Here is an 18591-nt window from a genome sequence, read left to right on the forward strand (position 1 = left end):
GATTTTTCGTTTTCCGGATTTTTCGATTTTTTTATTTTTTGGAATTTCAGTTTTTTGTTTTTTAAACTTTAGATTTTTCAATTTTTCGACTGTTTTGTATTCCGATTTTTGATTTTTCAACTATTTGATATTTTATCTTTTCAATTTTTAAAATTCTAGATTTCTCAATTTCTCGAGTTTTTAGTTCTTCTATATTTTAATTTTTCGATTTTCCGAATTTTTAAATTTTCAATTTTTCATTTTTTTTTATTTATCGAGATTCGGATGTTTCGATGTTTTGATTTCGATTTCTCAACTTCCCAATTTTTTAATTTCTAATTTTTTGGATAATTCTTTCAATTTTTCAATTTTTGGATATTTTATTTGTAAAATTTTTAAAAATCTAGATTTTTTGTATTTCTCGAGTTTTCAGTTCCTCTATATTTTAATTTTTCGATTTTCCGATTTTTTTTTATCTTCAATTTTTAAATTTTTTGAGATCTCGACTTATCGTGATTCGGATGTTTCGATTGTTCAGTCCCTCGATTTATCAATTTTTCCATTTTTTTGATTTTTGGATATTTCATTCAATTTTGTGATTTTTCAGTTTTTCAATACTTAAATTTTTCTTCTATTTTTAAATTTTTCCATACTTGAGTTTTGTAATTTTTTTGTATTTCGACTTTTCGATTTCTCGACTTTTTACTTTTTGGATTTTCAATTTTTGGTTTCTTAAACTTTAGGTTTTTCAATTTTTTCAATATTTTTGTTTTATACTTCGATTTCTCAAATTTTCAACTTTTTGATATCTTAACTTTTCAATTTTTAAAATTGTTGGTTTTTCGATTTTCCATTTTTTTTTAATATTTCGATTTTCCAATTTTTCAGTGTTTCGATTTTTCAATTATGCGATTATTCAATTTCTCGATTTTTAGACTTTAAATTTTCCAATTTTTTTTTTAATTTTTCATGTTTGGATTTCCCGATTTTACAATTTTTCATTAAGTATTTGAATTTTTCAATGTTCTAAATTTTCGATTTTTCGAATTTTCGATTTTTCAGTTCTACATTATTTTTTAACTTTTCAAATTTTGGCGTTTCGTAATTTTCAGTTTTCCGATTTTTTAATCAATCTATTTTTTGATTTTCCCATTTCTCGACTTACCAAAGTTTTGATCTCGCAGTCCTTTAGTTCTTCAATTTTTCGATTTTTTAACTTTTTCAACTTTGCTTTTTTGACTTTTCGATTTCTCAATTTTTTAATTTCCCAATTTTTGGATATTTCATTCAATTTTGTTATTTTTCAGTTTTTCGATTCTTTAAATTTTTCTTCTATTTTCCAGTTTTTCGATATTTGAGTTTTGGGATTTTTCTTGTACTTCGACTTTCCGATTTTTCGAGTTCTGGATTTTCGATTTCTCGACTTTTTGCTTTTTGGATTTTCAATTTTTCGTTTCGTAAACTTCAGATTTTTCAATTTTTTCTATTTTTTGTTGTATACTTCGATTTCTCAAATTTTCAACTCTTTAATATTTTAACTTTCCAATTGTGAAAAATTTTAGGTCTTTCGATTTCTCGAATTTTCAGTTCTTCTATATTTCATTGTTTCAATTTTCGGCATTTTTAAATTTTCGATTTTCCATTTTTTTTTATTTTTCGATTTTCCTATTTTTCAATGTTTCGATTTTTCAATTATCCGATTGTTCAATTTCCTAATTTGTAAATTTTGGATTTTCCAATTTTTTTTTTTTTATTGTTTCATATTTGGATTTCTCGATTTTACAATTTTTCTATATTTGAATTTTTCAATATTCTAAATTTTAGTTTTTTCGATTTCTCGATTTTTCAGTTCTTCAATATTTATATTTTTCAATTTTCCGATTTTTAAATTTTGCCACTTTTGTTTTTCGATTTTTAGATTTCCCTATGTTCTGAGTTTTCGATTTCTCAATTTTTTCAACATTATCAGTTTTGGGAACTTTTCAATTTCTGTTTTTTTTTAATTTTTCGATTTTTAAAATTTTTGATTCTTCGATAATTCAATTTTTTAATTTTTCGGTTTTTCAGGTTTTTGATCTTTCAATTTTTCGATTTTCTAAGTTTGCGATTTTTCGACTTTGCTTTTTACTTTTCGATTTCTCAATTTCTCAATTTTTTAATTTCCAAATTTTTTTGAGTTTTGGAATTTTTTTGTACTTCGATTTTTTGAATGGATTTTTCGATTTCTCGACTTTTTTCAAATTTTTGATTTTTCAATTTTTCGATTTTTTAAATTTGCGATTCTTCGACTTTGCTTTTATGACTTTTCAATTTCTCAATTTTTCAATTTTTTAATTTCCAAATTTTTGGATGTTTCATTCAATTTTGTGATTTTTCAGTTTTTCGATTCTCTTCTATTTGAGTTTTTATTTGGATTTTTCGATTTCTCGACTTTTTAATTTTTGGATTTTCTGTTTTTCTTCCTTAAACTTCAGATTTTTGAATTTTTTCAATTTTCTTTTATATTTCGATTTCTCGATTTTTCACCTTTTGATATTTTAAATTTTCAATTTTTAAAATTTTAGGTTTTTCGATTTTTCAAGTTTTTAGTTCTTCTATATTTCAATTTTTCAATTTTCCGAATTTTAAATTTTAGATTTTCCAATTTTTTTGGAAGTTTTCGATTTTCCAGTTTTTCAGTGTTTCGATTTTTCAATTGTCCGATTATTCAATTTCTAGATTTTTAAATTTTAGATTTTTCAATTATTATTTTTTTGATTGTTTCATGTTTGGACTCTCGATTTTTCAATTTTTCTATATCTGAATTTTTCAATATTCTAAGTTTTCGTTTTTCCGATTTCTCGATTTTTCAGTTCTTCAATAGTTCTATTTTTCAATTTTTCGGTTTTTTAATTTTGCCACCTTGGTTTTTCGATTTTTAAACCTTTTCGATTTTTCGACTTTTAGATTTCCGTATTTTCCAAGTTTTCGATTTCTCAATTTTTTCAACATTATCAGTTTTGATTGAAATTTTTGATTTTTTTATTTCAATTTATCGATTTTGTAAGTGTGCGATTTTTCGATTCTTTTTTAATTTCCCCATTTTTCGATATTTCATTCAATTTTGTGATTTTTCAGTTTTTCGATTCTTCAATTGTTCTTCTTTTTTGCAATTTTTCGATATTTGAGTTTTGGGACATTTTTTGTACTTCGACTTTTCGATTTTTCGAGTTCTGGATTTTTGGATTTCTCTACTTTTTGCTTTTTGGATTTTCAGTTTTTCGTTTATTAAACTTCAGATCTTTAAATTTTTCCAATATTTTGTTTTATACTTCGATTTCTCAAATTTTCAATTGTTAAAATTTTAGGTTTTTCGATTTCTCGAGTTTTCAGCTCTTCTGTATTTCAATTTTTCAACCGCAATTTTAAAATTTTCGAGTTTCCATTTTTTTTTCAATTTTTCGATTTTCCAATTTTTCAATGTTTCGATTTTTCAATTATCCGATTTCTCAATTTCCCGATTTTTAAATTTTAGATTTTCCAATGTTTATTTTTTTTTTTTCATATTTCACCAACATTTTCAATTTTAGGAAATTTTCAATTCCTGGTTTTTTTAATTTTTCAGTTTTAAAAATTTTTGATTCTTCAATAATTCAATTTTTTAATTTTTGGGTTTTTTCAAGTATTCAATTTTTCAATTTATCGATTTTTTCAGTTTGCGATTTTTCGACTTTGCTGTTTTGACTTTTTGATTTCTCAATTTTTCAATTTTTTATTTTCCAAATTTTTGAATATTTCATTGAATTTTGTGATTCTTCAGTTTTTCGATTCTTCAATTTTTGTTCTATTTTTCAATTTTTCGATATTTGAGTTTTGGATTTTTTTTATATTTTTCAATTTTTCATTTCTTAAACTTTAGATTTTTCAATTTTTTTCAATTTTTTTTATACTTCGACTTTTCAATTTTTCAATTTTTTGATATTTTAACTTTTCAATTTTTAAAATTTTTGGTGTTTCGATTTTTCGACTTTTCAGTTCTTCTATACGTGTTAGAGTACAATTTTTCAATTTTCGGAATTTTTCAATTTTGGATTTTTCAATTTTTTTTTCGATTTTCCAATTTTTCGATTTTTTAATTTTGCCATCTTGGTTTTTCGATTTTTAAAATTCGTCGATTTTAAGGTTTCCCGATTTTTTAAGTTTTCGATTTCTCAATGTTTTCGCGCCTATTTTGCCACTTTTTTAGCCTAAAATCCGCTCTTCATCAACAAATATAATGGCTGCAAAAGTAGCTGTGAGACACGGACTCATTTCCTCCACTTTAATTACATCTTCATAGATTTTCCCAAACGGTCTAGGTCTACCCAACAACATATTTTACCAAACTTCACCAACAAAAACCCATTTATCGGCCTTAAACGTAGCGATGTAATCAGCTGAATCCAATTATCCTCAAGTAGTTTACATTTGAGTCACGTTTCTATATTATCTTTAATGCGTAAAGCGCATAACAGCCAGTGCACTTTTGCAGTTTTCCTCAGACCCATTCTGCCCAGAATTTCGTATAAAAGCGTAATTTTACAGCCATCCATATCGCAGCGACCTCCAGCTTTCATGTTTCGTGTAGTCTTTGCGATTTAATTAAATGTGGCTGTAGGCGGAGGTCCGCAGGGACCCATTGAAATTGCGAGCTTCGCATGAACATGACCTACAGTTTGAGCAGGACTCAGAATGGAAAAATCTTTATGTAGCATTTATGATTGCGACAACGATTGTTCGTTGCATGTTCGGCATACGTGTTAATAATGCTTTTACGAGTGTAGCTTGCGACGTCAATGTCTAATAACTATTTTATTATAACTAGTCATTACGTCTTTACTGCTGCAGCATTTGAACAACAACTTTAATGTCGTGGATTTAATTTCCTTTCAGACGTGCCATTTACAAAGGACTGCTTGAATGGAGACGCGATTTCTGTCGGAGTGCATATGCAAGAACGCGTAAACGCCGCCACTGGCGAGGCGCAGGGGCGGCGCGCTTTTCTCTGATCGCGCGCCGGAGTGGCGATGTAATTGGCTTAATTAGGGTAAAAGTAGGGAAATCGGTTTTAATCATCACTTGCGTGCGCAAGAACCGGATAAGTCGGTTGATCTGTTTTTTGCGCTAATTGCGAAGGAGCTGGAGGATGTTTTTAATGGAACGATGTTTAATTTGCATAGGATTTTGTTGAAGTGGTTAAATGGAAGTAATAAATTAATTTATTTTCATGTCGTTACATTTTCTGCGAAAATACGCCTGCAGAATGCAACAGTGTAATTAATATTCTCCATCGACTATTCATATATTTATATTTGATTCAGTTGATTGGAGAGAGGTAATGAGTGCTGGTCAAATTTATGGGTTGAATGTCATTGGTGGACACACCCCTTCGTATTTTTTATTTTTTAAGGTCATGGAAGCATGGGAAATCGTTAATCAAAATTTATCCGTTCATGTCCTCCAGGAATGATGTCATATTACAGTTTGTGGAATAAATTCAATTCAAATGTTAAAAAGTAACATAATGTTGGAGTTGTGGTTGAATTTTGAGATTTTTCGAGATCTCGAATTTTTCATTTTCGATTTTTCATTTTTCGATTTCTTACTTTTCCGATTTCCGATAATTTTTCGGCTTCTGAGTTTCTTGATTTCTCGATTTTTCATTCCTCAATTCTTCAGTTTTTCAGTTTCTGAAGTTTTTAGTTTGTCAGTTTGTGAATTTTTCGATTCTTCAATTTTTCTTCCATTTTTCAATTATTCGATATTTCAATTTAGGGATTTTTCACTTTTGTCATTCAATTTAACGATTTCTCGATTTTTCAGCTTTCGATTTCCCATGTTTTCGATATTTCAGTTCTAGGGCTTTTCAAAATTTTGATTCAATTTTTTGATTTTACAATTTCTCTATTATCAGTTTTTCAATATTTGTGTTGGGATTTTTCAATTTTTCAGGTCTTCAATTATTCGGTTCTTCAAATTTTCAATTTCCCGGTTTTTATATTTTTCAATTTGCAACTTTTTGTATTCGAAATTTTCAATTTTTGGATCTCCCAATTTCTCGGTTAATTAAATTTTTGGTTTCCCAGGTTGTCAATTTCTTGACATTGCAATGTTTCGATTTTTCATTTTTTAAATTCTTCAGTTTTTCGGTTCTTCAATTTTCCTATTTTTCAAGTTTTTGATTTCTCAATTTTTCAATTTTTCGATATTTCAGTTTTATGATCTTTCAATTTTTCGATTCTTAAATTTTTCTCCCAGATTTAAATTTTTCGATAATTCAGTATTGTGTTTTTCAGTTTTTTATTACATTATGTGATTTTTCGATTTTTCGATTTCTCGATATTTCAATTCTTTTTTGATTCTACAAATTTTCAATTTCTTAATTTTTTGATGTTTCAGTTTTGGAATTTTTCAATTTTTGTTTCGACTCTTCAACTATTTGATTTATCAATTTTTCGATTTTGATTGCTAAATTTTCAGTTTTTTGGTTTCTCGATTTTTCAACTGTTCAGATTTTGAAGATTTTTATTTTTTAGTTATTTGATTTTTTAAATTTTTAATTTTCCGACTTCGAATTTTTGCCTTTTCGACCTCCCAGTTTTTCAATTTTTCAGTTTTTCGATGTTTCAGATTTGGGATTTTTCAATATTTGAACTCTTCAATTTTTCGGTTTTTCCAGTTTACAGTTTTTTGATTTTTTATTTTTTCGATTTTTCACGTTTGTTATTCAATGTAACGATTTCTCGATTTTTCAGCTTTCGATTTCCCAATTTTTCGACATTTCAGTTCTGGGATTTTTCAATATTTTTACTTAGTTTTCGATTTTTCCATTTTCAGTTTTTCAATATTTTAGTGTTGGGATTTTTTAATTTTCAATTTTTCGATTTTTTTATTTTTCAGTTTCTCAATATTCGAATGTTCCAGTTTTACGATTTATCAATCTTTCGATTTTTAAATCTTTCGATTTTTCTTTTTTTAAATTCTTCAGTTTTTCAGTTCTTCAATTTTTCTATTGTTCGAGTTTCTGATTTCTCAGTTTTTCAATTTTTCGATGTTATAGTTTTGGGATCTTTCAATTTTTTGATTCCACAATTTTTCTCCCAATTTTTAAGGTTTTTGATTTATCAATTTTTCGATGTTTCAGTTTTGGGATTTTTAAATTTTCCGATTCTTCAATGTTTCTTCCATTTTTCAATTTTTCGGTATTGCAGTTTAGGGTTTTTTCACTTTTTTTTTAACTCACTTTTGCGATATCTCGATTTTTCAACTTTTCAATTTTTCGATATTTCAGTTTTGGGATCTTTCAATTTTTCGATTCTTAAATTTTTCTCCCAAATTTCAATTTTTCGATAATTCAATATTGTGTTTTTCAGTTTTTTATTAAATTATTTGATTTTTCTATTTTTCGATTTCTCGATATTTCAATTCTTCAGTTTCCCGATTTCCTATTTTTCAATTACTCAATTTTTCGATTCTACAAATTTTCGATTTCCTAATTTTTCGATGTTTCAGTTTTACGATTTTTCAATTTTTTTTCGACTCTTTAACTTTTCGATTTATCAATTTTGGATTGCCAAATTTTCAGTTTTTCGATTTCTCAATTTTTCAACTATCCAGTTTTTGAAGATTTTTATTTTTCAGTTTTTTGATTTTTTAAATTTTTGATTTTCCGACTTCGAATTTTTGCCTTTTCGACTTCCCAATTTTTCAATTTTTCAGTTTTTCGATGTTTCAGATTTGGGATTTTTCAATGTTTCGATTCTTAAAATTTTCTTCTAGTTTTCAAGTTTTCGTTATCTCAGTTTTGGGATTTTTCAATATTTGAACTCATCAGTTTTTCGGTTTTTCGTGTTTACAATTTTTTGTTTTTTTTATTTTTTCGATTTTTCAACGTTTCGATTTTTCATTTTTGTTATTCAATTTAACGATTTCTCAATTTTTCAGCTTTAAACTTCCCAATTTTTCGAAATTTCAGTTCTGGGATTTTACAATATTTTTATTCAGTTTTTCGATTTTCAGGTTTTCGATTTTTAAATCTTTCGACTTTTTGATTTTTCACTTTCTGTATTCGAAATTTTCAATTTGTCGATTTCCCAGTTTCTTGATTAATTGATTTTTATGCACATTTACGATTTCTCGATGTTTCCGTTTTTATTTCCCAATTTTTCAATATTTCAGTTCTGGGATTTTTCAGTATTTTTACTCAATTTTTCGATTTTGCGACATCTCGATTTTTCAATTTTTCAATTTCTTGATTTTCAGTTCTTCAGTTTTCGATCCTTCAATTTTCCCATTGTTCAAGTTTTTGATTTCTCAATTTTTCAATTTTTCGATGTTTTAGTTTTGGGATCTTTCAATTTTTTGATTCCCCAGTTTTTCTCCCAATTTTTAATTTTTCGATAATTCAGTTCTGAAATTTTTCAAGTTTTTGATTTATCAATTTTTCGATGTTTCAGTTTTGGGATTTTTCAATTTTCCGATTCTTCAAAGTTTCTTCCACTTTTCAATTTTTCGGTATTTCTGTTTAAGGTTTTTTCACTTTTTTATTCACATTTACGATTTCTCGATATTTCAGTTTTTATTTACCAATTTTTCAATATTTGAGTTTTGGAATTTTTCAGTATTTTTATTCAGTTTTTCAGTTTTTCGATATTTCAGTTTGGGGATCTTTCAGTTTTTCGATTCTTAAAATTTTCTCCCAGATTTCAATTTTTCGTTAAAGCAATATTGTGTTTTTCGGTTTCTTATTAAATTATTAATAATAATAGTAAATGACACATCTTCTGAAGCTACATCCATTGATATCGGGGTTCCGCAAGGGTCCATTTTGGGCCCGACTTTATTTATCATCTATGTGAATGATTTGCCATCTTACTTAAGAAAAAAATGTAACGTAATGCAAATGTCTTACGCAGATGACACTAACTTTGTACTTACAGGTGCTGACGCTGAAGAAAAAGTAAAGATAATTTATTCAAATTTGTGTGAGTGGGTTGATACTAATAAGTTATGTATAAATGAAGACAAAACATCGCTTATTACCTTTTTCAATGGAAAATCCAACTTTAACGATGATGTATTCCTCAATAATCAAAATATGAAGCTCTCACAGACTGTAAAATTACTAGGATTGACACTAGACAGTCAAATGACGTGGACGTATTATTTAGAAAATCTATGCAAAAGATTAGCAACTGTTTGTTATGCTTTGCGTAACCTAGTGCGACAATGCAATTTGAACACGGTTATGATATTCTATTTCGGGTGCTTTCAAAGTATTTTGCAATACGGAATCGTGCACTGGGGTCTTTCTTCCAAAGCCCAAAGGGCTTTTGTTATTCAAAAATGGGCCATTAGAATTATTACTGGTTTGAAAAGAAGGGAGTCTTGCAGGAAAGCCTTCAAAGAACTTAGGATTTTAACATTACCAAGTCTGTATATTTATAATGTTGTTTGCTATGCTTTCCAAAACGTACAAGTTTTACAAGGTAGTAGAAACTCATACACCTATAATACTCGACACAAGGACCACTTGCTACCTAGACAACATAATACGACATATTTCCAGAAAGGTCTTCAATATAATTCTTGTAGAATGTTTAATAAATTACCGACTGATATAAAAGAGGTAAATAATATTTTAAAGTTTAAAGCTAAAGTTAAATCGTACCTGCTGGGATTAAATTGTTATTGTATAAGCGATTTTCTTGCTGCTTAGTAAAGCTTTCTTGTTCATTTGTGTTTGTTGTTACTATTTCTGTTTGATACAATAGTATTGTTACTGTTAATGTCTAAATTTCTTGTTTATTGACGTAACTGTAAGTCATTTACATAACAATGTACATGATTTATTAAGTTGTAAATAAATATTATTATTATTATTATTATTATTATTATTTGATTTTTCGATTTTTCGATTCTCGATATTTCAATTCTTCAGTTTCTCGATTTCCTATTTTTCAATTACTCAATTTTTGGATTCTACAAATTTTCGATTTTTTAATTTTCCGATGTTTCAGTTTTACGATTTTTCATTTTTTTTCGACTCTTCAATTTTTCGATTTCTCAATTTTTCGTTTTTTCAATTTTTCAATTTTTGATTGCTAATTTTTCAGTTTTTCGATTTCTCCATTTTTCAACTATTCAATTTTTTGTTCAGCTTTTTGATTTTTTAAATTTTTGATTTTCCGACTTCGAATTTTTTCCTTTTCGACTTCTCAGTTTTTCAATTTTTCAGTTTTTCGATGTTTCAGGTTTGGGTTTCTTCAATGTTTCGATTCTTCAAATTTTCTTCCAGTTTTCAAGTTTTCGTTATCTCAGTTTTGCGATTTTTCAATATTTGAACTCTTCAATTTTTCGGTTTTTCGAGTTTACAATTTTTGAATTTTTTATTTTTTCGATTTTTCAACTTTTCGATTTTTCACTTTTGTTATTCAATTTAACGATTTCTCGATTTTTCAGTTTTCGATTTCCCAATTTTTCGACATTTCAGTTCTGGGATTTTTCAATATTTTTATTCAATTTTTCGATTTTTCGATTTCTCGATTTTCAGTTTTTCAATATTTCAGCGTTGGGATTTTTCAATTTTAGATTTTTCGATTTTTTTATTTTTCCGTTTCTCAATATTCGGATGTTCCAGTTTTACGATTTTTCAATTTTTCGATTTTTAAGTCTTTCCATTTTTTGATTTTTCACTTTTTGTATTCGAAATTTTCAATTTTTCGATTTCTCAATTTCTTGATTAATTGATTTTTATTCACATTTACGATTTCTGGATGTTTCAGTTTTATTTCCCAATTTTTCAATATTTCAGTTCTGGGATTTTTCAGAATTTTTACTCAATTTTTCGATTTTGCGACATCTCGATTTTTCAATTTTTCAATTTCTTGATTTTCAGTTCTTCAGTTTTCGATTCTTCAAATTTTCGATTTCACGATATTTTCATTTTTCGATTTCTCCATTTTCCGATGTTCCAGTTTTACGATTTTTCAATTTTTCGACATTTCAGTTTTGGGATCTCTCAATTTTTCGATTGCTCAAATTTTCAATTTCTTAACTTTCCAATGTTTCGACGTAATTTTTCGATTTTTCAATTTTTCAATTTTTGATTTCTAAATTTTGAGTTTTTCTCGAATAATCGATTTTTTTATTTTCCCATTTTTCGATTTCCGGACTTTTACAGTGTTTCCATTCTTCAGTTTTTCAATTCTTCAATTTTTCAACTATTCAGTTTTTTGACTTTTTAAAATTTTTGATTTTTTACCTTTTCGATTTCACAATTTTTCTGTTTTTCAATTTTTCGATGTTTCAGATTTGGGATTTTTCAATACCGATTTGAAATCTTCAATTTATACGATTATTCGACTTTTCAATTTTTTGTATTTTACTTTTTCAATTTTTCAATGGTTCGAATGACCGATTTTTTAAATTTTAAATGTTTCATTTTTTCAATTTTGAACATTTCGATTTTGGCCTATTTAAAGCTTCTAGGGTGCTTGATTTTCCGATTTTGCAATTTTTCGATGTTTGGATTTCTCGACTTCACATTTTTCGTCATTTGAGTTTTGAAATTTTTCATCTTTTAGAATTTTTAATTTTTCCATAATTCAATTTTCCGATTTTCAATTTTTTGCGATTTCCGATTTCTCATTTTTCGATTTTTCTGTTTTGATTTCTAAATTTTGGATTTTTGAATTTTTTCGATTTTTCATTTCTTTTTCGAATCTTCAATTTTTGGATATTTTAATTTTTCAATTTTTGAATATTTCGATTTTTCGATTCCTCTACTTCTCGATTTTTCAATTTTTCCGTTCCTCGATATTTCTATTTCTCATTGTAATTTAAATTTTTATATTTTTCGCTTTTTAGATGCCTCGAATTTTCAATTGTTCAATTTTTCAATTTTTCGATTTTTCGATATTCGGACTTCTAGAGTGTTTCCATTTTTTAGTTTTTCAATTCTTCAGTTTTTCAGCTTTTCAGTTTTTGAAGATTTTGATTTTTCAGTTTTTTGTGATTTTTTCAATTATTAATTTTCCGACTTCGACTTTTTGCCATTTCAATTTTTCAATGTTTCAGAATTGAGATTTTTCACTTTTTCGATTCTCCAAATTTTCTTCAATCTGTAATTGTTCGATATCTCAGTTTTGGGATTTTTCAATATTTGAACTCTTCCATTTTTCGATTTTTCGACTTTTCAATTTTTTGATTCATATTTTTTCGAATTTTCAGTGTTTTGATAGATCGATTTTTTTTTAATTTTTCAATTTTTTCTTTTTTTCAATTTTTAACTTTTCGACTTTTCGTTTTTGGCATAATTCAATTTTTCGATTTTTCGACTTTTTCGATTTCTCGGTTTCTAGGCTTTTCAATTTTCCGATTTTCTAATTTTTTGATGTTTAGATTTTTTGATTTCACATTTTTTCATCATTTGAGTTTTGGAATTTTTCGATTATTCAATTTTTCGATTTTCCAATTTTTACAATTTTCGATTATTCAATTTTTTGATTTTCAAGCTTTAGATTTTTGAATTTTTGAATTTTTCGATTTTCTGACATCCCAATTTCTCGATTTGTCGATTTTTCGATTTTTCAATTTTTAAAATTTTCCGTTCTTCGATAAGTCTATTTTTCATTGTGATTTTTAAAATTTTTCAACTCTTTAATTTTTCGATTTTACAATTTTTCAATTTTTGATTCTTATTTTTTATTTTCTCATTTTTCGATTTCCAGAGTTTTACAGAGTTTCGATTTTTCAGTTTTTCAATTGTTCAATTTTTCAACTATTCAGTTTTTGGAGATTTTGATTTTTCAGTTTTTTGATTTTTAAAATTTTTTATTTTCCTACTTCGATTTTTTGCCTTTTCGATTTCCCAATTTTTAATTTTTCGATGTTTCAGATTTGGGATTTTTCAATATTTCGGTTCATTAAAATTTCTTCCAGTTTTCAATTTTGGTATTTTTCAGTATTTGGACTCTTCAATTTTTCGATGTTTGAATTTTTCGATTTTACATTTTTTCGGCATTTGAGTTTTGGAATTTTTCAACTTCTAGACTTAATTTTTTCTAAATTTTCAGTTTTTCGATTTTTCAAGTTCTCGAATAATCGATTTTTTTAGTTTCCCATTTTTGGAATTTCGGACTTTTACAGTGTTTAGATTTTTCAATTTTTTAATTTTTCAATTTTTCAACTTTAGTTTTTGAAAATTTTGTTTTTGAGTTTTTTAATTTTTTAAATTTTTGATTTTCCGACTTCGATTTTTTGTCTTTTCGATTAGCCAATTTTTCAATTTTTAAATTTTTACGATGATTCAGATTTGGGATTTTTCAATGTTTCGATACTTCAGATTTTCTTCCACTTTTCAAATTTTCGGTTTTGGGATTCTTCATTATTTGAACTCTTCTCAATTTTTTGATTTTTTATTTTTTCGATGTTTCGATTGATCGATTTTTTTAATTTTAATTTTTTTCTTTTTTTTCAATTTTGAACTTTTCGATTTTTCAATTTTAGCCTAGTTCTCAATTTTTCGATTCTTCGACTTTTTCGATTTCCCACTTTCTAGGCTTTTCGATTTTCCGATTTTCCAATTTTTCGATTTCATATTTTTTCGTCAATTGAGTTTTGGAATTTTTCATCTTCTATATTTTTCAATTTTTCGATTATTCAGTTTTTGCGGTTTTCGATTTCTCCTTTTTCGATGTTTCAGATTTGGGATTTTTCAATGTTTCGATTCTTGAAATTTTCTTCCAGTTTTCAATTTTTCGATACCTCAGTTTGGGATTTTTCAATACATGAACTCTTACCTTTTTCGTTTTTTCGACTTCGCAATTTTTTGATTTATTATTTTTTCGATTTTTCAATATTTCGATGGCTCGATTTTTTTAAATTTTATATTTTTCCTTTTTTTCAATTTTTAGCTTTTCGATTTTTCGATTTTGGCCTACTTCTAGTTTTCATTTTTTCAGTTTTTCGACTTTTTCGATTTCTCGATTTCTAGGCTTTTCGATTTTCCAATTTTTCGATGTTGGATTTTTCGATTTCACATTTTTTCGTCATTTGAGTTTTGCAATTTTTCAACCTCTAGATTTTTCAATTTTTCGATTATTCAATTTTCTGATTTTCCAGTTTTTGATTTTTCAATTTTTCCGTTCTTCGATATTTCTATTTTTCAATGTGATTTTTTAAATTTTGCGATTTTTCGAGTTTTAGGTTTCTCGAATTTCCACGTGTTCCATGTTTAAATTTTTTCATTTATTATTTTTTCGATTTTTCAGTGTTTCGATTGATCGACTTTTTCATTTTAAATTTTTTATTTTTTCAATTGTTATTTTATTTCGAGTTCTCAGTTTTTCGATTTTTCGACTTTCTTGACTTGTCGATTTCGTGATTTCTCGATCTTTTGATGTTTCGATTTTTCGATCTTTTGGCTTCTAGATTTTTGGGCGTTTCGATTTTTCGTTTTCCAATTTTTCGATGTTTGTATTTCCCATTTTTCCGTCATTTTAGTTTTGGAATTTTTCAATTTCTAGGTTTTTCAGTTTTTCGATTATTCTATTTTCCGATTTTCCGATGTTCAATTTCCCGATTCCTTGGTTTTTGGATTTTTCGACTTTTCGATTTTTCAATTTTTCGATATTTAATTTTAGATTTTTCAGTTTCTCGATTTCTCAATGTTTTAATTTTTCCGTTCTGTTATATTTCTATTTTGACATCTCAGTTTTGCAGTTTTTAAAATTTTTCAACATTTCAATTTTGGGAATTTTTCAATTTCTGGATTTTTCAATTTTTCAATATATTAATTTTTCGATCTTTTGATGTTTTGATTGCTCGATTTTCCTGGAAAAGCATTTTTTCCCTTTAGTTATTTGGTTCTGTGGGAATTGCTGAAACGACACTCCAGGGGCGAGGAAAGTTCTGTGGAAATAACCTCCGACTAATTTTTTTTGCCATTTTATGTTCCGAGCGTGTATTATTTTTGAAAGATAACTTTCTTTTGTTGCTTTAATGAATAAATTTACATTCAAGACAATCCAAATTATCAAATTTTATCATTTACATTGCGTAAGACTTTGATCTTTGTATAGTTTTATCGCCTGTTCCAAGTCAGCAAATCTTTGTTTGCTTATTCTCTTGTAATAATCAAAATAACGTAAAAAATTAAATTTTGCTGGTCAGCGTTGTAAAATTCCGTTGTCGTTGATGCATTTTGAATTTTTCTTACATTCATCTAATTATAAAAGGCAATATTAAGTGTCGATCTTACAGTTTCTGTTAATCCCTCACAATGTGGTATTTAAATATTGCAATATTTGTGCTTTTTACCGCGGTTGTAGCCAATCCAGGCTCTGAAGTGAGTACTTACTTAATATTTAACTTATCCTTATAACATATTTTTTTAAACTTCATCTTTGTTGCAATAATAAGAAATAAGATAAAATTTGCAACCAACGGAAAGTTTCTTAAACACTGAAGATAATTTACTTGCCCCTTTGTCAGGTCGATGGTGTATATAGTATCAAAACGACAAAATATTTCCCGAAACACTGTAAAGAAATTCAAGACAATGGTAACTCCGTCTCTGGTGTCTACATCATCCAACCAGAATTTGCCCCAAAACCGTTTATGGTTCTTTGCAACATGGACAGCCACGGTGGTGGATGGACCTACTTCATGAACAGGTTCAACGGGGACCAGGACTTTTTCCGAAAGTGGAAAGACTACAAGAGTGGTTTTGGCAACCTCTACAACGAATTCTGGCTGGGGTTGGAGTATCTCCATTACCTGACAGGTCGGTATTTCTGAGACTTTCGCTTGACAGTTGACTTGATTTTGGAAAATTGGTAGGCTACGAAAGGAACCAGCTTTTGATAGAGCTAGAGGACTGGGATTCGAAGAAAGTTTACGCCCGGTATGACGCTTTCAGCGTTGGGAGCGAAGACGAGGACTACATAATGAGAACTTTGGGGAAGTACAGTGGTTCTGCTGGAGAAGCGTTGTGGTCGCACGGAGGGATGAAATTTACCACGACGGACAGGGATAACGATCAGTGGAGGGATGGAAATTGTGCGGTTTATAGAAGTGAGTTGTGGAATTGTAGTAAAATTAGATATTGTGTTTTGAGTTTTGTGGTTTTGCTTGTAGGTGCTGGTTGGTGGTACAATAACTGTGTGTTGAGTCACTTAACTGGTAAATATCTCAAGGAGAAAAGTACTTTAGAATCGTATACTGTGATGTTCTGGAATACGTTCCGTGGACCCTACAATTTGAAAGTAGCCAGGATGATGGTAAAACCTAAGTGACAAGTGAAATAAATTAAAAAAAATGTAATTTTTTGTCCTCAAATAAGTATAATAAAAAAGTTTTTAATAGGAAAAATATTACTCGGTTCTCCCCTGCTTCAGAAAAAGAAACACATATTTAGTATCAATTCGTGATAAAATTAGCAAAATACTGACGAAGTGTTTTGTGATTTTTATAAAAATAGAGAATGCCAACTAATACACATTCATCAATTTTAAAATTATGAAATTTATATGCTCAATTAATGTTCTGTTTTGGTGATAAACTATAGTTTATCACTTTTGGCTTTCACCACTATCTACCGTCAATATCTTCGGGTTATAGAGTGCGAGTGTTAAGCAACAAATGGGAAATAAGACAGAAAAAAGTTAGCACTAACGATAAAGTAATACTGTATTTGCTATCCAACGTCAAATTTGATACAATCTCAACATTTTCATCTCTAGTTCGGGTGTTACTAATTTTTTCGAAAACGTCTGTGTCGATTTTTCTTTTCTTTCTGTTTGTCGTCGTATCTGTTGCCTTGTCCGGTCTGTTTTTTTATATTTCTATTTGTCTTTTTGTGTATTTTTTTGTGTGCCTTTCTCTCTTTCACGTTGCTCTATGTCATTCTGTCTGTTTTTCCCTGTATTCTTATGTCCACTTCTTCTGTTTTTTCATTTGTCTTCCTGTCTGTCATCCTGTCTATTTTTCTGTTTGTCGGTCTGTCTCTTCCCTCTATGTTCTCCTCTCTGTCTTCCTGTTAGACTTTCTATCAGCCTTTCCGTTCGTTTTTCTGTCTGTCGTCTTCTCCAGCTATTTCTTTCTGTTTGTATTTTTGTTTTTCTGTTTATGTTTCTGCCTGTCGCTATCTGTTTGCTTTTATGTCTCTCTGTCGTTCTTTCTGTTTGTCTTTTGGTGTTTCTATCGGCCTTTCCGTTCTTCTGTTTGTCTTCCTGTCTGCTTTTTTCTCTTTCTGTCTACCTTGCTGTCTATTCTTCTAACTGGGTTTCTGTCTAACTGTCTTTCTTTCTTTAATGTCTTTCTATATGTCATTCTGTCTGTTTCTCCCTCTATCCCTTCTATCCCTTTTTGTCTTTCGGCACTTATATAACGCCCTCGTTTTCTATTCTTTCATTTGTCTTCCTGCCTACACTCCTGTCTCTCTTTCTGTGTACCTTCCTGTTTGTCGTTCTGTCTATTTTTTCTCTCTCTGCATTTCCGCCGGTCTCCCTGATTGTTTTCCTGTCTGTCTTTCTGTTAGACATTTTGTCAGGCTTTCCGTATGTCTTTCTGTCTGTGGTCTTATCCCGGCTATTTCTTTCTGTTTGTATTTTTATTTTTCAGTCTTTCTATATATTTGTTTTGTATTTCTGTCTATCTTCTTGTTTATCGTCTTGTCTGTTTTTCTGTGTACTTTTCTGCCTGTCTCAATATTTGTTTTGGTTACCTGTCTCTCTGTTGATCTTTCAGTTTGTCTTTTGGTGTTTCTATCGGCCTTTCCGTCTTTGTGTTTGTCTTCTTGTTTATCTTCTGGTCTGTGTTTATATTTGTCTTCCTGCCTACACTCCTGTCTCTTTTTCTTGCTATCTGTTTTTCTGTCTATTTTTCTAATTTGTTTTCTGTCTGTTTGTCTTTCCTTCTTTCGTGCCTTTCAAAATGACATTCTGTCTGTTTTTCCTCTATCCTTCTGTTCATCTTTTTGTCTTTCGGGCTTTTGATATGCCTCATTTTCTGTTTTTTTTCATTTGTGTTTCTATCTTTTTCTTTACCGATTTTCTGAATAACATTATTTTTCTCTTACTGCTTTTCTGCTCTGTTGTTCTTTCTGTTTAAATTTTGGTGTTTCTATAGGCCTTTCCGTCATTCTGTTTGTCTTGTTGTTTATCCTCTGTTGGCTTGCCCTATTTCTTTTTGCCTTTTCTATATATTTTTCCAATTAGTTCTGTCTGTTTGTCTTTCTTTCTTTACTACCTTTCAATATGTCATTCTGTTTGTTTTTTTCTCTATCCTTCTGTCCATCTTTTTGTAATTTGGCCTTTTCATCTACCTGCTTTCTTTTCTATTTTCTGGAGAAATTTCAAAATTCTCACAAAAAATTGAAAAAATAAAAAATCGTAAATTAAAAAAATTCAAACCGAAATTTCAAAAAAAAAAAAATTCAAAGAATTGCAAAATGAAAAAATTGAAATCGAAACATTATATGTTCTAAAAATTGTATAACGAAAAATTAAAAAAATATAAAAATAAAAACACTAAAACTTAAAAAATTTTAAAAATCAAAAATTTTAAAACAATAAATTGATGAGACGAAAA

At 28.1% G+C, this 18591-nt stretch overlaps 1 protein-coding gene across 1 annotated transcript; it reads left to right on the top strand.

Moving 5' to 3' along the window:
• The first annotated feature begins 15258 nt into the window (after positions 1 to 15258).
• On the top strand, positions 15259 to 16371 carry LOC135139518 (angiopoietin-related protein 1-like). The gene is made up of 4 exons (XM_064069777.1): positions 15259 to 15346; positions 15493 to 15784; positions 15841 to 16074; positions 16138 to 16371. The coding sequence occupies exons 1-4, from the start codon at positions 15281 to 15283 to the stop codon at positions 16293 to 16295; spliced, it is 750 nt and encodes a 249-aa protein (XP_063925847.1). The 5' UTR covers positions 15259 to 15280; the 3' UTR covers positions 16296 to 16371.
• The last annotated feature ends 2220 nt before the right edge of the window (positions 16372 to 18591 follow it).

The sequence above is a fragment of the Zophobas morio genome, unplaced genomic scaffold (genome assembly GCF_036711695.1).
Source record: "Zophobas morio isolate AGI-343-1 ecotype UQ-CSIRO unplaced genomic scaffold, CSIRO_AGI_Zmor_V1 ptg000031l, whole genome shotgun sequence".
NCBI lineage: Eukaryota > Metazoa > Arthropoda > Insecta > Coleoptera > Tenebrionidae > Zophobas > Zophobas morio.